A 16,974-nucleotide genomic window follows, 5' to 3' on the forward strand; every position below is an offset into this window, starting at 1 on the left:
TGGGGGCCGGTAACACCTGCCCAGGTTGGGGGCCTGGAGGGAAATCAGGAGAGGTCTGTGACAGCGCTTTAATAGAATTCAGCACGATCCACTTACAAAATCACGTTTTTCTTGCTTTTCCTTCACCCCAAAGTCTTCAGTTGTGAGATGTGGTATTTCAGACGGAATCTATTTCACTTACAAGTTCAGGAGTCAGGAGTGTATACGAGAACGCAGGTTTTTTTTTTCAGTCCCGTTGTGCAGACGTAAATGCAACCTTTCGTGTTTATTGCGGTGTGGACTGTGATTGAAATACATTTAAGATAGTGGAGACTAAATATTGGAGCTATGCATCTAAAACTGAAAAGTAAACTTTATGATTTTTTTCCCCCTAGTATGGAGCTGTCAGGGAATGATCAGGCTTTCCCCCTCCCCATGTCAGTGGTTCTATCTAAAACTGAAATGTAAACTTTATCATTTTTTTTCTCCCTAGTATGGAGCTGGGGGGGGGGGAGTGATCAGGCCTCCCCCACCCCCCATGTCAGTGGTTCTATCTAAAACTGAAATGTATACTTTATGATTTTTTTCCCCCTAGTCTGGAGCTGTCGGGGAATGATCAGGCTTTCCCCCTCCCCATGTCAGTGGTTCTATCTAAAACTGAAATGTAAACTTTATGATTTTTTTTTCCCCCTAGTATGGAGCTGTCGGGGGTAGTGATCAGGCCTTCCCCCCCCCCCCCCATGTCAGTGGTTCTCCACTGCTCGCCCTGGGGACTCGGAGTGACTAGTGCCCCGAGTCCGACCTCTGCAGGTGTCCCGCGGGGGGGGGCCGGGGGGAGGCAGGGGGGGCGGAGCAGCCGGGCCTGGCCCCGCGCCCTTGCGTCGCTGGGCGGCGGGCGGGGGGAAGCCGCGCGGCACTAGGACCCAGGGGGCTCCCGGGAGCGGATCTAGGGGCCAGATTGCAAATTCGCGGTGACTCAGTCTGGTCGGCTCCTGCTCGGCGGCCGCGGCGGCAGCGGACGCGGACGTTGGCGGCCGAGCTGCGAGGGCCCGTCCCCGGCCTTCGCCGTCCGAGGCTCCCCGGGCGCCCCCGGCAGGTGCGCGGCGGCGGGGCGCGGCGGGGTCGCGGCGGGGCGGGGGCGCGGGGGGGCGCGGGGCCTGCGCGCGGGACTCACGGCCGCCGGCGCTTCCTGTCTGGCTTTCTTTGCAGCAAACCAAGATGGAGTACGAGTGGAAGCCCGACGAGCAGGGGCTGCAGCAGATCCTGCAGCTGCTCAAGGAGTCGCAGTCCCCGGACACCACCATCCAGAGGACCGTGCAACAAGTATCCTTCGCGAGGCCTCCCCGCCGCCGCCGCCGCCCCGCGCGGGCCCCGCCGCCCGGCCGCCGCCCCTCCCCCCGCCCTCCCGCCGCCGCCGCGCCCGGATCCCTCCGCCCTCCGCCCTCCGCGCACGCGGCCCGCCCGCGCCCCGCGCCCCCGCCGGCCCGCCCGCGCCCCCGCGCCCCCGCCCGCGCCCCCGCGCCCCCGCCGGCCCGCCCGCGCCCCCGCCGCCCCCGCGCCCCCAGCCGCACGTGCGCCCGCCGGCCTGCCCCGGGGCGGGGGGGGGGGCGGCCTGGGGCTCCCGGGGTGGAGCCGGCCCCGCGCCGCCCCCGCCCGGTCCCGGAGGCCCCCGAGGTCCCCGGGGCCCCGGCGGCGCGGAGGCGGGGGGCCCGGCCTCGCACCTGTTGCGGCGCGGGCGGCAGGACACGCGCCCTCCCGGCCCCCGCGCCTCGGCTACAGAAATTTAAGACAAAAACAAGACACTTAACGTCTGCGGTTTTTCGCAGAGACCCCTGTGGTCTCTATTGTTAGCCCCCAGCGACCCCGCGGAGCCGGTAGGTAGGAGCCGGGCAGCCCGCGGAGCCGCCGAGGAAGAGGAGGAGGGGGGGGGCGGGGAGCGCGGCCCGGCCCTGCTGCACCCCGGCCCGGGGCGGAGGCACGTGGCCGCTCGGCTCGCCCCGCGCGGGCAATTCCGGGGGGCAGGACCCCGGGGGCAAGACCTGGGGGGGGGCAGGACCTCGGGAGCAGGACCCCGGGGGCAAGACCTGGGGGGGCAGGACCCCGGGGGCAAGACCTGGGGGGGTAGCAGGACCCCGGGGGCAAGACCTGGGGGGGCAGGACCTCGGCGTGCAGGACCTGAGGGTGCAAGACCTCGGGGGCAGGCAGGACCACGGGGTGCAGAACTTCGGGGGGCAGCACCCTGGGGGCAGGACCTCGGAGCGGGGGCGAGGAGCTCCGAGCGTCCTCCGAGCCCGCGGGGTGCAGGCCCCAGCGCCCGGCTGCGACCCGGCCTCGCCCGCGGTGGCTGTGGCCGAGGGGATGAGACCAGTTGATGGTACTTAGTGGACTCGCAGGTGATCGTACGGCACAGTTAATTCTCCACTTAGCCAAGCCCGTGACCAACCTTGCAGTCCCATCCGTAGCGCTATAGAGGATTATTCCCTGTTTCGGTACGTGTTTATTAAATACCTTTTACACGCCTCGTACTGCGCTGGGGCAGACCATCCATGTTTGCAGTCCGTTCTGTGTGCCTGGAGCATAAGGAACAAATTAAACTTCAGTAGGCAAACCGTATTTAAAAAAAAATAATAAGCATTGCTTTATATTCTCAAAGTGCCTGGTGATGGATGACCTTGTTCTTTTGTGTGTCCTAAGGAAAGCGTTTATTGCATTGTCGTTTTTGTATGGGCTTGAGACTTAATAATAAGGGTAGATCCAGCCCAAGTTGCAAGAAGGTAAATCTTACGAGGAGATGTTGATGAAAAATTAGCGCATCGGCTTTTCGATCTTGGCCATTCACTAAAGAAAGAGACCGCTGGGTTTTACTTGAGCAAGGAAAGACTTCGGAAATTTTTTAGAGACCACCTTTTAACTAGTTAATTTACCTTCTCACCACTAACTATTGAGGGTATTCTAGTGAGCAATAGCTGATACCTAAGAGTTTTGCACCATGGTTTTAATTTCAGAACAAAACAACTTAGATCTGAGTAAAGACATTTGAATACTTCTGTCTAGTAAAACCCAATTACGAGTATTATTAAGAAGAGTATTAGAGGTTAAGAGGCCGTGAAGAAAGATATGATACAACATCTACGTCACTGTTGACTGCCAACAGAATGAAATACCTGCAGACTTAAGTCCCTAGAAATGTTAGATCTTGGGGAGGGGGGACAATTGTAGAACTATTGCAGTTCAGTAATTTCATACTGACCTTATGTAATAGGACTTGATACACAGACTTGTGTATAAGTGACATTTTATATTCAGTTTAAGTTTAAAAAGCCATTTTATAAAGTTGATTTCCCTAAGTAATTTTTAAAGACCTGTTTTCATTTCTTTGGAATGCTTTTCATTTTTGTCATCATTTTTGTATCTAAGCACCTTTCTGATTAAGGTTTTTAAAGTTCAAATCACAAATTCTGTTTTGATAATTTTTTTGCTATGTTGAGCCTTCTGAAGGTGAAACATGTTTTATTGAATATAATTATATTTATATTATATTTATATCAATATAAATATTGATATATTGATCAATATAATTATTGATACTAAGTTTACTCTTTCAGTCATAAAGCACCTAAGAGATTTAACATAACCATTAGTGTGTTCTTGGAATAATGTATTGATGGTTTTAATAACTTTATTCTTCTGAAGAAGAAAGTGCAAGGTTAAAAATGACACAAAAGAAGATTCTTGATTTTACATTAAAAACGCTTGATTTTTTTTCCTTAGATTACAATGAGAAGTTTCCTTAACTACTGTTTGTTTTAGAAACTGGAACAACTCAATCAATATCCAGATTTTAACAACTACTTGATTTTTGTTCTTACAAAATTAAAGTCTGAAGGTAAGTAAGGTTTGTATTGATTAAAAACTACTTGGAAAGATCTTCAAGACCTGTTAAAATAGGCTGAGTGATACTCATATCAAAGGCTTGCATTTTGTAGTAACCACTGCTTTACATTGTGGAATGAGCAAAGTATTCAGATGTTTAATAAGCATTAGGTTGTTAGGTGGGTGTTTTTATAATAAGTTCCCTCGTATTTTGTGAATGAAAAGGGTGTTGCAAAGTTGGCTTTGGTATTTTAGCTTGAATTCTTGTACATGAATGTCATAAATTTAATATACCAATTGAACGTAGGATTTGCTAAATAACCGAATGTATGTGGATTCGTAGAAAACCATCGAAAGTTCATATAACCAAAATGACTTACAGTCCTATCACCCAGAGAGATTTATTATATTACTCTTGATTAATCCTACAGTCTTCTATGGCTGTATACTATTTTTAAAATCTAACTAAAACTGGAGTCATTCTCTTCATAAACTTTTGTGACTTAACTTTCTAACCGTATACTGAACAATATAATGAAAACAACAGAGTCAAGTTTAAATTACTTTTATGGCAATTCAGAGCCTGAAAACTAGTTTTATTTTATTTATTTTTAAATCAGTTTTATTTTTTTAAATGATAATGGTCATTTGATTGTTTCTGATACAGGTCATGTGTCCCAGTAGACTTTATTCGTTTCACAAATACCATTGAGTACCACTTCGTGTCCAGGCTTAGGGACAATAAAAGTAAACAAAATAAGAGTCTTTGCCCTCATGGAACTTATATTGTAGTGAGAGGTGTTCTTCATAGTATTATTTGAGTATTGAAGATTCCCTTCCTGGAACATTGTCAAACACCCAAAAGGCACAAAAATACGATTGAGCAATTGATTGGACTCTAAATGAAAACACTATACCCTGTTCAGTGATGGGTGTTTTAGAAGCCATGGAGCAATTAGTTTTGTTTGTTTGTTTGTTTGGTTTTTTGTTTGGTTTTTTTTTTTTTAGAAGAAGAAAAAAAAATCAGGGCACTTGGGAGTTGGGAAGTAAGTCTTAGACACAGATGCTGATTCAACTGTCTTGCTTTTTTTCAGCTACATAATGCCTGCATTAGACTACCAGACCATCGTAAGGGTTCAACTCCAAGGCTCTAGGGGGTTAATGGCCTTCATGTGTAGTAAAATCACACTAATTTTTTTTTAAGATTATTTTGTTTATTTTAGAGACTGTAGGCGCATGAGTGGAGGGAGGGGCAAATGGGAGGGGGAAAGAGAATCCTTAAGGAGGCTCTCAGCTGACCACCCAGGGCTCTATTCCAGGACCCTGAGATAATGACCCGAGCCAAAATCAAGAGTCAGCAGCTCAACTGAGTGAACCACCCAGGCGCCCCTCACTGATCTTGTATTTATTCAGATTTTGGTGATTTATACAGTACTGTGATTTGTTTTTAATTTTTAAAATTCTAGTTAATTTTAGGGATTTTAATTTTTGATGACGGGATTAAACCTAAATCTAGGTTTTAAGAAACGAGGAGTTTCTTCGGTATATATTTAAATTGAGCAATTAATATTCCTTGTTTGTTAAATATACTTGATACTTTGTTTCTTAATACGGAGATTATTTTTCCTACATACTAGTTTATAATCAAATTAGTGTTTACTCCTTTTTTTAAAAATTTTGATATTTAGTAAATGAGTTTTTCTAACCTAATTGTTTGACTTGGAAATTTTAAACTTACTTCCACCAAACCATCTATTCTGTGGTCAGTGTGCACATCCTAAGTTCCAAATGTTAAAGATTGTTAAACTGCTTTATTCTTTCTTAAAGCGTTTTGGGAATGTCAGAGTAAGTCAGAAGTATTTTTGAATTCAAATAGCAAGAGGTTGGGTGTAACTACCTCTAAGGCATTAGTCATTATTTCTCAAAGGACATAGTAGGAGCTTAGCATTAGTATGAGAGTTAATATTTATTCTTGTGTCTTATTTGGAACACAAATTTACTGTGTCTAGTTTTCTATTAAAACTGGCATTGGGGTCATCATATTAGTGTGGGAACATAAAGGACATCTTTAGATGGAAATGCTTATTTAGTAATATCTTCGCCATCCCCTCTTATGAATTTGTTTACACTGAATCATGGAATAAAATTTTAGATCTGGAAGAGATCTCAGAGATAAGCTCATCTAATAGCAAATTGAGGTCCAATAAAGTAAATTAGCCTTAACCTTTTTTTAAAAAAAGAAATGGTGGACTGGTGGCTTCTTGGATTTACGGCAGGATATTTCTTAACTACAACAAATATTTTAATATAAAATAATTGATATTTTTTATTTTAAGCCACTTTTGTATTGTGACTTATTAAAAGTCTTCATCTCATAGCATTTATCGTAAAAAGTGTGTATCTTTTAAACACGTACCATTTAAAATAAAATTGTATGAGTGAATTAGTAAAGGCTAACTTAAGAAAATAGGATTATTACTTAAATAACTGGTTACTTATTTTATGGTAGTTTTAAACTTGCAAGAGAACTTAGAACTGTTTTTGTTTCATTTTAAGTTACTCATTGGGATGGGTTGTAATTGAAACCGTTTTTAGACAGTGACAAAAGATTTTAGGGTATGTTGTTGTGGTGGCCCCAGTAGGGTTTATGTACAGAGAAACTTTGGTATCCTCTTGTGTCTCTGTATGTTTCACCCTTAAATGATTCAGTACCAATCAGATTCTGGGAACATACTGCAAACTACAGCAGGCTGGTAGTATCCTTTTTTTTTTTTTTTTTTTTTTTTTAATAGGGTTTGTAAAACCAGTAGTGCTATAAAGCCTATTCCATTCACCACTCCAGCTCTTCATGTCTTCTAGTCCTTTGTGGAAGGTGGCAATACTATAGAATGCACCAAGTGTAGGCTTGAGCCAGACTCCTGAGGTTCATATTTTGGCTTCCCCACTTAATAGCCTTGTGTGACTTTGGCAGACCCGTTGGTTTGTTCATTTGTGCAGTGGGGATAATAACTCCTGTCTCAAGAGGTTGTGAAGATTAAAAGCACACTAGTTAGAATGCACTTAGCAGTGTTCAGTACCTAATAAACATTCAGAAGATATTAACTGTTGTTATATTGGTGGTGATATCAATCGGTAAAGCATCAGTTACATTCTACTGGTATTAAAGTTCTTCTTAAAAATTTGTTAACACCCGTCTGTGGACTGAATTTTTTTATGTAAATTCTGTTTTTCTGGAAATTTAAAAATTGTTTTACCCTTTTTTTTTTTTTTAGCTCAGAGTCAAGTGAAAAACATGATATAAATGAACGCCATTTATTTTTATATGAAGGTGATCCCGTATATTCTTTGTCCACCTAATTTTTTAATAGGATACTTTTAGTCACTAATACTTTCAGATCTGTAATTTGATGTATATATCAGGTTCCAATAAAGCTTGAGTACAGTGGCCATATATAAACTAAATTAACTCTTAAACTAAGTCAGTGGTTCTCAACCAGGTGCAATTTGGCCCCCCTCCCCTTGCCAGCCGCCCCACCCCTCCAGCAATCCGGACACTATCTAGAAACATTTTTGTTGTCACAACTTGGGAAGGTGATACTGGCATCTATGGCCAGGGGTACTACTAAACATCTTAGGGCGCGCACAGAACAATACCCACCAGAATTATCTGATCTAAAATGTCAGTAAAGCCAAGGTTGAGAAACCCTGAACTACAAATCATGGAGCTAATCTTTTGATAATCATTTGTGATACTTTTTTTTTTCCTGGTTATCGCAAAATTACTGGAATGTTGCAATCAATTTTTTGATAGAAGTATTTGAAACATTAACTACACTTTGAAATGAAAACTACTTTAAAACTCAGTAGTATTATTTTATTACAGATGAACCCACAAGATCATTGAGTGGTCTCATATTGAAGAATAACGTGAAAGCACATTTTCAGAACTTCCCAAATGGTGTAACAGACTTCATTAAGAGTGAATGTTTAAACAATATTGGCGACTCCTCTCCTCTGATTAGAGCCACTGTAGGTAAGTTACAGTGTTAGAGTGGTATGGCTTATCCTGTTTTTAACTGGGTGGTTTTTTGAGATGATAGATTATTCTCCTAGGAACTTTTGTCATCCCTTTCATGTTGGATTTTGAAGGGGGGACTTTTTCATTGCCACTTTTAAATAAATGCTTTGGAAATAACACTCGTTATTGTAGTGAAATCCCTTAATTAGTGAGTCTAGAGTCACTGATAGTAGCTTAATCAAAGTTTATTAAAGTGGGGCATTAACAGATGATATTAATTTAGGACTACTGCCTTTTCTTTGAGTTCCTCATTATCTGACTTCCTTGTGTAATGCATGGGATATAATTTTCCAGTTTCACTTTCTTTACGTGGAAAGAAAACTTTGTAAAACAACTGGAGAATAGGATCTTAGGTTTCACTATCTCCTACCCTTGTTTTTAATATTTGCCTTGTCTATATCTAATTACAGCAAGTTTTGAGACTTTTCAGTGTTCAACTTGAGTAAAAACTACTATTGGTTTATGTAATATTGAATTAAAATGGTTAATTATGATAGCTGGTATAAATAGCTTTGGGAGTCAACACAACTGACTGTTGCTAATTTCTCTTTGTGGAAGCAGAGATAGGCAGTTGGAATCAAGTGGCCTACGAATGGACAGCCTTCAGTACACCATGGGACTTTATGCAGCTAAATTTTATGGAGACCCAGAACACTTGTGTTAATCTGGCAGGCTGGTTGAGTGGAAGTCAGTTAAGAACATCCATAAGGATTCAGTCATTTTCATTGAGAGTTCCTCACTTCTATATTTTTCTGTCTCATGGTGGGCATGTAAAGGCTCTATGACATCTCTCAAAATACACAGGTCTTAAACTGCCGTTACTAACACTGATTTATTTTTTTTTTAAGATTTTATTTACTTACTCCTGAGAGATACACAGAGAGAGTCAAAGACACAGGTGGAGGGAGAAGCAGGCTCGATGCAGGAAACCCAACATGGGACTCGGTCCCGGGTCCCCAGGATCACGCCCCAGGCTGAAGGCGGCGCTAAACCACTGAGCCACCCGCGCTGCCCACTAACATCAATTTTAAATGGGATGAACGGAGGGGAGGTCATTTGTGATTTAAGGAAAGGGAATTATTCCTGGTTCATTCTGATGAACCTGCACATACCTTCCTAATGCGCTGCCAATCTTGACAGTGGGGAGAAAGAATGGTGAATGTGTGCCAGACACATCGATATAAATTTTTAATCTTACCTGTACATATTAGGGAGTTTATTTGAAAAGACTACATTTCCTTGACTGTGTGGTAAGCCATTAGACAAATTCTCCTGTTGAAGAATATATGGTCGGTTTGTAATTTTACTATTTGTGACTATCCTTTATGTGTGTTTATATAATAAGGGAAAGCTGCTGTGGAATTCCTAGAAGTGACATTACTGGGTCAGAGTGTTATGTTTAAATATTTAAAATTTTAGTGGGTATTGCTGAGCACACTGATTTTTCACTCTCATCTTTGTTGTGTACACAGAATTACAATTTTTCACTTTTTGCAGGTGTATTAGGTAGTCGAAAGTCTTTGGGGAGGGGCACCTGGGAGGCTCAGTTGGTTAAGCATCTGACTCTTGATTTCAGTTCAGATTTTGATCTCAGGGTTGTGAGCTCCCTGGACATGGAGCCTACCTTTTAAAAAAAAAGAAAAAAAGGGATCCCTGGGTGGCTCAGCGGTTTAGCGCCTGCCTTTGGCCCAGGGCGTGATCCTGGAGTCCCAGGATCCAGTCCCACATCGGGCTCCTCTGCCTGTGTTTCTGCCTCTCTCTCTGTCTCTCTCCCTCTCTCTTCTGTCTCTCGAATAAATAAAATCTTAAATTTTTTTGGAGTGGATGAAATTATATGGGACAGTTACATTTGAATTTGTTGGTCTATTAACATTCTCTAGTGCTCTTCGGAAGAATATCAGTCTGTTAGTGACAAATTATAGCTTGGCATTTAATTTTTATTACTGCTTATTTTAAGACATTCTTTGTTTTCTTTAGGTAGTCCAGACCTTTCTTCCCCGCCCCCACCCCCAATTCTTAGAAATTTTAACTTTAGGAAAGAATAATTGGCAGGAAGGAGTAGCTCTACCTTTAGCATCAGTGCTTTTTTATCTTACTAGAAGACTGTTTTAAGTGGTATATCTTAAAAATGCTATCAGTCCATTGACCCTTACCATATAGTTAAGATTTTTTTCTAGTGCATAGTACACATTGGCCAACAACTTTACATTTTTTTAGTTCTTTGCCACTGGGAGCAACTTTCTCAAAACTAACTATGGAAAATTCTAAGGTAATTTATACATAAGCAGGATTCGCTGCTTAGTAATAATCATTGATTATTTACTGTATAGTATATGCCAAGCATTGTGTTTGGATATCTCACAATTCTCAAAATAAGAGAACACTTTTTTTTCCCGCTTTTACAAATTAGTATTTTAGAGTACATATAATTTGCCTACTATATAAGAGTTTATATAGATCTTAATTACGGTACTAAATGATCTGTCATCATCAAACTGTTTTATCTTACTCATGTTGAATTTGCTAAGGCAGAGGAAAATATTAACACAAACCCTTTGCGTTATTACTGTTTGTATAAACGCAAAACTTTTGTGTTATGTATTCATACATTAGCAAATTCATTAACTGCCACAACTCAGCTACACAACACACTTGAAACAATCCAGTGGGAGTGTGACATGATCAGTGAGCATGTGCCCCTCAGCCTCTTGGATCCAAGATCACCTTGCCAGTGATTCATCCTTGATCCTGTCAGTGGGAACTGGTGGAGGAGTTGTGTGGGTCTTTCCACCACTACCACCACCTCCAGAAGGATTGTTGCACACGGAATTATCATCAGATAATGGCTCATTTGCTTTCACTCTCCCTGCCATGGTTTTGGCGGTGATCCTAGCTTAGGTCAGACAGCTGATTTTAGCTTTATGTATTTTTGTTAGCAACTGACAGACTCCTACTCATCCCCCAGTGGTAAGCACTGTTAATGTTTTGGTCCATTTTCTTTCTTCTCTTCTGTATACGACACTTCTGACCCTTGAACCGTGTGGGTCTGCTTATATAACATTTTCTTTAGCTTTACTGTAAAAACCATATAAATATAATACATAAAGTATACGTTAATCGAAAATATGTTCATCGGCCATGTTATCCCTAAGATTTCCAGTCAGCTATTAAGTTTTGAGGAGTCGGGGTCCCTGGGTGGCGCAGTGGTTTGGCGCCTGTCTTTGGCCCAGGGCGCGATCCTGGAGACCCGGGATCGAATCCCACATCGGGCTCCCGGTGCATGGAGCCTGCTTCTCCCTCTGCCTATGTCTCTGCCTCTCTCTCTCTCTCTCTCTTTCTCTCTCTCTCTCTCTCATTAAAAAAAAAAAAAAAAAAAAAGTTTTGAGGAGTCAACAGTTAACATGTGGATTTTCAACTGAGGTGGGGCCAGCCTCTATATGCCCCCTCCCCATTATTCAAGGGTCAGCTATAATTTTAATGAATGGGACTATTGTTATTATTGTTGTTGGGAAAGAGCAAGTTGTAGTCTTTGTAAACAGATAATTGTTAAAAATACAACATTTCTAAAATGTTGGAAAACAAGATTAGAAACCTGATTTATGCTGTGGTTTTTTCAACAAATGTGCTATGGCCAAAAGGGGGTCCTTGGTGAATGTTTTTATTTACATGTTTTGGAGGTCTTGGGCTGATTTGTTGGACCATTTAAATGAATGTGTGTGCACGCACGTGTGTGCATTCCTGTGATAGTTTCTAACATAAGATTTCCTAAAGATAACGTGTTTTCTTTCAAGGTATTTTGATTACAACCATAGCCTCCAAGGGAGAATTGCAGAATTGGCCTGACCTCCTACCAAAACTCTGTAGCCTATTGGATTCTGAAGATTACAACACTTGTGAGGTAAAGAAATTTGCTTCTTTAACATACTTCCTCTTCTCTATTTTTCTCATCATGTTGTATATTTGTAACCTTCCAAAATATAATTCCTCTGAGACCTACAACTTAAAAACTTAGAAGCAGAAGCCTCAAGTCCTTCTTATTTACATTAGTGACCATTTTTCTTCCCTGTTTTCTATAAGGATTGTTAATTCATAAAACCTCTTTACTATAATTGCTACAAAGAATTATAATCAGTTAATCCATTAATGTGGTATTTTTCGAAGATAGGCTTAAATTTACCAACGATGAGTACTTTTTTGCCTTCCCTAAATTGTTTTTGTTCCTCATACTTTATGACATGGCTAAAGTATATGTAATCTAGTTTTAATCATGTAGTAATTATGATCTTCTGTTTGCCACTGATAAGTGGTGACCTTTCCATGTGGAAAAGGGAGTCTGTATGGAGTTCTCACTTGTTACTGAGTATTTTTAAGAATCTCTTTGATTAGCAGGCCTCTAGTTTGTTTAGAAATCTGTTTTGAATGGAAACCATTTTAATATTTTTTGCCTCTTTAAAGAAATAACCTAACAAAAAAAATCAGATGGGTCTTTTTCTTTTATTTTCTTTTCTTTTTTTTTTAAGATTTTATTTATTTATTCATGAGAGAGACAGAGAGGGTCAGAGACACAGGCAGAGGGAGAAGCAGGCTCCATGCAGGGAGCCTGATGTGGGACTTGATCCCGGGTCTCCAGGATCAGGACCCGGGCCGAAGGCAGCACTAAACCACTGGGCCACCCAGGCTGCCCCAAAAGTAGTCTTTAAAATCGCACTTCTCGGGCAGCCCCGGTGGCGCAGCGGTTTAGCGCCGCCTGCAGCCCAGGGCGTGATCCTGGAGACCCTGGATCAAGTCCCACCCTTCCTGCATGGAGCCTGCTTCTCCCTCTGCCTTGTCTCTCTGCCTCTCTCTCTCTCTCTCTCTCTCTCTCTCTCTCTCTGTGTCTCTATGAATAAATAAATAATCTTTAAAAAAAAAAACAAAAATAAATAAAAAAATAAAATCACACTTCTCCTTCCCTAAAAAAAAAATCTTATTTTCTCATATATACATTTTCCAATAATGCCTTTAGAAATACACTAAGATTACAGAAAAACTAAAATAATGTGATCGGCCATCAAGTAAGAATTGAATAAAATTTAAATTGTGCTTTGGTATAGTGGTAATAACATGAAAGGAGGTCAAAATTTTTTTAAAAAAACAAGCATTTATCAAGAATTACAAAAAATTAAAACTGCAGTAAACATGAAATTATGGAGCTTCTAATAAGTTATATCTTAAAGTATTCTTCAGCTAACTGTACCATGAAAATAAGCCCTAGGTTTCTGCTGCTGATGGAATTATAAACAGTAAATTAGATGTTTGAGGTAATTAGTAGGTTGCATATTATATATAGGAGCTCTGGGTTGGCCCCTTTGGTGTAAAAATGGTTGTAGGGAAGTAGTTGGTAATTTGAATTTTCTGCCCTTCTTACGGATTTTGTCACCATTATCCAGCTAATGTTTTACATATAAGGAATTTTTTTTTCTATTTTTTAAAGATTTTATTTATTTATTCATGAGAGACACAGGGAGAGAGAGAGAGAGGCAGAGACACAGGCAGAGGGAGAAGCAGGCTCCACTCAGGGAGCCCGATGTGGGACTCGATCCTGGGTCTCCAGGATCAGGCCCTGGGTTGAAGGTGGCGCTAAACCACTGGGCCACCCGGGCTGCCCTATAAGGAATTTTTTAAATGATTTTAAGATTTCTTTCTGACTTAAAATTGATAAGAATATTTCAGGAGAAGTTAACTTTTTGAATTAGATAATATTTATTGCAGTCTCTGCCAACCAGAATATTCTCTAATTTTAAGCCATTAAATGCTAAAAATGTACTAATATATATAAACTGAGATTTTAGATAACTCAGTGGCATGATTTCTGTCTTAAAATTGATGACTAAATTTATGGACTTTATGAGGCAGTATTTTATGTGGGCTGGGAACATTAATTCATACAAATGAGTCAATATTCCTCAATTTCCTTTTAAAATGGTTTCTTTTTTAATTAATCCTAATAATATAAATGTCTTCCACAGGGAGCGTTTGGTGCCCTTCAGAAGATCTGTGAAGATTCTGCTGAGATTTTAGATAGTGATGTGTTAGATCGTCCTCTCAACATCATGATCCCCAAATTTTTGCAGTTCTTCAAGCACAGTAGTCCAAAAATAAGGTATCTATGTAGCCAATATTAAATTAATTTGTAAACTCTAAGCCTGACCACTTTAGTTTGCATTACCTAATACATTTGTGATTGGCAAAAGATACTGATATTCTACAAAGGTGAACTTCAGTAGTTGAAATTTATTCTTTTCATAGCAAAACCATGAAACATTAACTTTTTCTGATGAAATTTTCATTGTATACAGTAGTTCTCTACCTTCTAGATGGTTAATGACATTTGTTAATGATTAACAGGCATGCGTTTCAGGTCCTTTATGTAACAAGGCTGAAATTCATAGTGTTTTGTGGTGGTTGTGTTGTTTTTAATTTATGGATCTTGCCATGTACAGGTACCTTCATTTGCAACTGTGTTAAAAATTGCTCCAGTATGACATCTGGATTATTTAGTAATTGTAGATGAAGAGGTTTTTGTTTTTGTTTAAGATTTTATTTATTAAAAAAAAAAGATTTTATTTATTTATGCCTGAGAGAGAGAGAGAGGCAGAAGCAGAGACACAGGCAGAGGGAGAAGCAGGCTCCATGCAGGGAGCCCAATGCGGGACCTGATCCCGGGACCCCAGGATCACGCCATGGGCTGAAGGCAGTGCTAAACTGCTGAGCCACCAGGGCTGCCCTAGATTAAGAGTCTTACATCTAGTTAATGTTTTGAGCATGAAGGTGGACGATTTTTGAATACACTCTGAAACCAGTAGGCCTGCTTGGCCAGAAATTAACCATGGCCTGTTTTGTTTTCCTCTATATTTATAGTTTATTGCATAGTGCCTAGCATATAGTTGTTAAAATATTTAAATATTAACCTTTGGCCAATTTGATTATCATCTATTATCCTATCAAGCTATAATTACGATGATGCTTTCGCACTATCAAAGTATGTAAGACTCCTGTTACTTCACCAGAGGTTCCCCCAACTGTGCCGTATGTTTTTTCCCTCCTCTCCAATTAACATATTTTAATCTAACTTGTCTTTTTTGTTTGTTATTGTGTAAGAGTCATTGCTCTTTTGTTTTTTTTGAGTCATTGCTCTTGATTGTTGCTTTGATTTTGTTGTTTCCAGTTGTCAGTGCTTCGTGCTTTTGTGTAGAATAATCAAAAACCATATTACTATTTAAAATAGAAGTTGTGCAGAATCCTAGAGGCAGTTATTTAAGGATAGCCAACAGCAGGAACCTAAATGCATACGCCATTAACTGTTAGTTTAGATGTCCTTTGGAGCTTACTCCCAGATTCCAAGCTGTATTCAAAGGATTATGTTTTCAAAAGTGTGAACAGAGGGTAATCAAGAATCTTTTTCTTGCTTAAATCCTCTTTAGTTCTTTTTTTTTTTTTTCTCAATTTTATTTCAGTTACTTTTTATCTTAGGTGGTACTTAATACAGCGTGGTTCTCAGAGAAGGAACTTAATAGCTGGTCATTTATGGTAGTGTCATTGAAGTAAATAGTAACATTCCCAAAATAAAATGTTACTCTTTCCAAAATAGTTAACTAGATAGAGTTCATGTTCCCTAGGAAGTTGTTATTTAATCTTTGAATTAAGGTGATGAAAGAAAGTGTAATTTGCATACTTCTAAGAAACTCAATTTTTGGTGACCAGTTCTTAGCATTAAAAGTAAACATGTTCTTTCATCTCAAAATCACTACTGAACTTTTTTTTTTTTATTGGAGTTCAATTTGCCAACATTTAGCATGACACCCAGTGCTTATCCCGCCAAGTGCCCCCCTCAGTGCCCATCACCCAGTCACCCCAACCCCCCTGCCCGCCTCCCCTTTCACTACCCCTTGTTCATTTCCCAGAGTTAGGAGTCTCTCATGTTTTGTCACCCTCACTGATATTTTCACTCATTTTTCTCTCCTTTCCCTTTAATCCCTTTCACTAATTTTTATATTCCCCAAATGAATGAGACATATGATGTTTGTCTCTTTCCGATTGACTTATTTCACTCCACATAATACCCTCCAAGTCCATCAACGTCGAAGCAAATGGTGGGGATTTGTCGTTTCTAATGGCTGGGGAATATTTCATTGTATACATAGACCACAGCTTCTTTACCCATCATCTGTCAATGGGCACCGAGGCTCCTTCCACAGTTTGGCTATTGTGGACATTGCTGCTATAAACATCGGGGTGCAGGTGTCCCGGCGTTTCCCTGCTTCTGTATCTTTGGGGTAAATCCCCAGCAGTGCAATTGCTGGGTCGTAGGGCAGATCTATTTTTAACTCTTTGAGGAACCTCCACACAGTTTTCCAGAGTGGCTGCACCACTTCACATTCCCACCAACAGTGCAAGGGGTTCTCCTTTCTCCGCATCCTCTCCAACATTTGTGGTTTCCTGCCTTGTTAATTTTCCCCATTCTCACTGGGGTGAGGTGGTATCTCATTGTGGTTTTGATGTGTATTTCCCTGATGGCCAGTGATGCGAAGCATGTTCTCCTGTGCTTGTTGGCCATGTCTCTGTCTTCCTCTGAGATTTCTGTTCATGTCTTCTGCCCCATTTCATGATTGGGTTGTTTGTTTCTTTGCTGTTGAGTTTAATAAGTTCTTTATAGATCTTGGAAACTAGCCGTTTATCTGATACGTCATTTGCAAATATCATCTCCCATCTGTAGGTTGTCTTTTAGTTTTGTTGACTGTTTCTTTTGCTGTCCAGAAGCTTTTGATCCTGATGAAGTCCCAGTAGTTCATTTTTGCTTTTGTTTCGCTTGCCTTCCTGGATGTATCTTGCAAGAAATTGCTGTGGCCAAGTTCAAAAAGGGTGTTGCCTGTGTTCTCCTCTAGGATTTTGATGGAATCTTGTCTCACATTTAGATCTTTCATCCATTTTGAGTGTATCTTTGTGTCTGGTGTAAGAGAATGGTCTAGTTTCATTCTTCTGCATGTGGATGTCCATTTTTCCCA

General features: G+C 40.9%; 1 protein-coding gene across 4 annotated transcripts in view; it reads left to right on the forward strand.

Moving 5' to 3' along the window:
* The window catches only part of TNPO1 (transportin 1), a 96,875-nt gene that overhangs the window by 33,869 nt on the left and 46,032 nt on the right, over positions 1–16,974 (forward strand). For 3 of the 4 annotated variants that reach the window (XR_013380070.1, XR_013380071.1, XM_077898132.1), the window contains exons 2-6: positions 1,189–1,302; positions 3,790–3,865; positions 7,736–7,885; positions 11,722–11,828; positions 13,939–14,072. Coding sequence is in view for 2 of the 4 variants with exons in the window: in XM_077898132.1 (XP_077754258.1) it covers positions 1,189–1,302; positions 3,790–3,865; positions 7,736–7,885; positions 11,722–11,828; positions 13,939–14,072 (581 nt within the window). In the remaining 2 variants the exon portion in view is untranslated. Of the gene's footprint in view, positions 1–942; positions 1,076–1,188; positions 1,303–3,789; positions 3,866–7,735; positions 7,886–11,721; positions 11,829–13,938; positions 14,073–16,974 lie in introns of those variants that run through there. The other variant, XM_077898133.1, reaches the window with a different exon arrangement.

The sequence above is a fragment of the Canis aureus genome, chromosome 5 (genome assembly GCF_053574225.1).
Source record: "Canis aureus isolate CA01 chromosome 5, VMU_Caureus_v.1.0, whole genome shotgun sequence".
Lineage (NCBI taxonomy): Eukaryota > Metazoa > Chordata > Mammalia > Carnivora > Canidae > Canis > Canis aureus.